We start from the raw sequence: 2,505 nt of genomic DNA, 5'->3' as shown, positions 1-2,505 counted from the left end.
GGAGCGCAGAGCTCCGTAAGGAAAATCAGGCGAAGAATAATTTGGGGGAAGAAAAGAGAGAGAGGCAAACTGGAATCAGGATCAAAAAAAGCGCTTCCCTCCTCTTCTGGCCGATTCTGCCGCCGCCGATGGTTGTTATTATTATTTTTTGGAAAGGCTTAAGCCTGGGGCTCAAACTTCTCTCCCTTTCTTTCTCTCTCCTCTTCTTTCTCTCAGTCCCAGTCTTAAAGAGGCAGCAAACTACTTTCCCCCTTTTGCAAACACTCTTCTCTGCCTTGACAACTCCTGATACTTTTTTGAACAAGTTAATAGACAACCATCCATGTGATGGGGGCTGTCAGGGAATAAATGGGTTTCCAGCGACCAATCAGCGTGCGGCGGCTCCTCCACTCGAGCGCGGCCTCGCCGCCGGGTTTTGCATGAAAGGGGGGGGGGCCGAGCACAGGGTTGCTGTGGATTGACTTGGCCTGTAAGAACAAGCAAAGGTTAATGTAATTGAGCCAGCGGGGGGAGGAGGGAGGAGGAGGAGGAGGAGGGAGGCGATGGAGGGAGGGGGAGGCGGCTCCCACAGCCAGCCTGGCAGCCACTGAGAAACCTTTGTATCCCCTCTCGCAGCAACAGGTCACACCACACGCCTTTTCGAAGGAAGTGGGTAAACAGCACCAAGACTGAGATGATTTCCTTTAAACTTAATGCCGATTTACTTTTTGGTGCGGGCTGCTGAAATGGGGACGGGGCCGCTAAGGTGTGGGGGTGGGGCAGGGCAGAGTGGGTGGTTCAGGGCGACTGTCCTACTAGTGTTTCAGGAAACAGGCAGCGCCGGAGTTGGCGTTATTGTTCTCCCGCTCCTCCGCGCGCTCCCCCCAACTCCAGCCCCTCCAGCGCTTCTCCCGAGCCTCGCTCTCCCCTGGGCCCCCTTTTCTCCACAGTTGTCCGCACTCGCTCACCCCCTCCTCACACTGTCCCGACCAGAAGTTAGGAGGCGGGAAGCTCTATCCTCAAAACCCTCCTAGCTTCCACGCCATTTGCTCTGTTTTAAAAATCCATCCTGCTCGGACAAGGAGGCCGAGTGCAGAGCTGAGGCTGGGCAGGCCCTGGGTGAGCTGCCGCGACCACGCTCTGCCCTGCCCTGCCCAGCCCAGCCCAGCTCAGCTCAGCTCAGCTCAGCTCAGCTCAGCCCTGCTCTGCTCTGCTCTGCTCAGCTCAGCTCAGCTCGGGCGCAGGAAACCACAGCTTGTCAGCTTCCCCCAACCGCATCTCCCACAGCCGCGCTCCATTCAGTCGGTGCAAAGGGGATGCTCATTCTCTCTCCCCATCCTCCTGCTGAGCCGCCCCCAAAGAAGGATTTTAGTTGTGCCGGTTTCAAAAGGAGGCTGGGGATGAAAGAGCTCAGCCGAAGGACGCTCAGAAGTGCAGGCTATGGGAAGCGTTAGCTCACTTCCTGGCGTGCCACGGCTCCACGGAGGTGGCATTTGGGCCGCACACACAAACTCCCTCCCACGCAGTTTCCAGGACTCGGGCAGAACCAGCCCTGGCATTCCCACCCCAAGTGATTGCCTTGCCCCGACGGTCCGCCCGCGTCTGCAGGCTGAGCTCTGAGGGGGGTCTAGGTCTGGGAGGCTGGGTGGTGCTCGCCAGGCACAGGTGCAGGCAGTGCGGGCAGGAAGCGGGCGGCCAGGACTAGGAAAAGGGGGAGCCCAGCCAGGCCAGGGCTGGAATCGGATGGGATGAGGGCGGGGGTTGGGGCTCAGAAATCCTGCCCGCCCAGGACCCAAGAGGGTAATTTTAGCCGCTCTCCCATTGTCCGGACGTAAAGATTTCAATAGGTAGGCGCTCAATGCGGAGAGCAATGGCAGCACGTCCGTTACAAATAGGTAGTTTTGTTTCTCTTGTTGTCGCTACACGGAGTCAAACAAAGCCCCGTCTAAGTTTCCTTCCACTCTCTTGTTGGGATCTTTGTGGCTAAAATGCACTTGACTACAAAGGGGGGGGGGGTGAAATCCCCGATGCCATTTCTTTTTTATAAAGGGCTTAAACCATCGGGGTTACTCATTTTCTTTCTTCTGTAACACCCTCTCCGCCCCCTCGTCCTCTGATCCCCCCTTACGCACCCTAAGAAAATGTACTGAATAGTATCTGTCGGCCACGTTCCATTTATTATCTTTACAAAACTTTGCATTGTTTTGTTCCTCACTAACCTTCCCATAAACCGTCATTACCCCCAGTCTAACGTCTTCAATCTCTGCCCTCCCAAGCTTTTCTGCTCTTGTTAGACTCAAGATAAGTATGCTCGCTCAGAAAAGTTGAGAAACAGAATTCTGCAGTAGACTTGTCCTAATAAATTATTATTTCCAATCAACCCCTACTCCCACCCGCCTCCCGTAGTGCTCCTTTTCCTCTTAAGTTATGGTTTGTTTTCTTTTGGTTCTTGGGAACCTGGGAAGGAAGAGACAGGCCTTCTCGAAACGCATAAATATGCCACTCTTCAAAATAAAGCAATGTCTT

The 2,505-nt window shown here is 54.7% G+C and overlaps 1 protein-coding gene across 1 annotated transcript in view; it reads right to left on the bottom strand.

Annotated features, from left to right (window-relative positions):
• Nucleotides 1-1,257, bottom strand: part of SOX2 (SRY (sex determining region Y)-box 2) — a 3,740-nt gene extending 2,483 nt beyond the window's left edge. Inside the window, exon 1 of the mRNA XM_005859500.2 lies at nt 1,253-1,257. Coding sequence (XP_005859562.2) covers nt 1,253-1,257 — 5 coding nt within the window. The remainder of the gene's footprint in view (nt 1-1,252) is intronic.
• Nucleotides 1,258-2,505: the final 1,248 nt, after the last annotated feature.

This window comes from Myotis brandtii, unplaced genomic scaffold (assembly GCF_000412655.1).
Source record: "Myotis brandtii unplaced genomic scaffold, ASM41265v1 scaffold127, whole genome shotgun sequence".
Lineage (NCBI taxonomy): Eukaryota > Metazoa > Chordata > Mammalia > Chiroptera > Vespertilionidae > Myotis > Myotis brandtii.
This window is presented reverse-complemented; position numbering and strand designations above follow the sequence as displayed.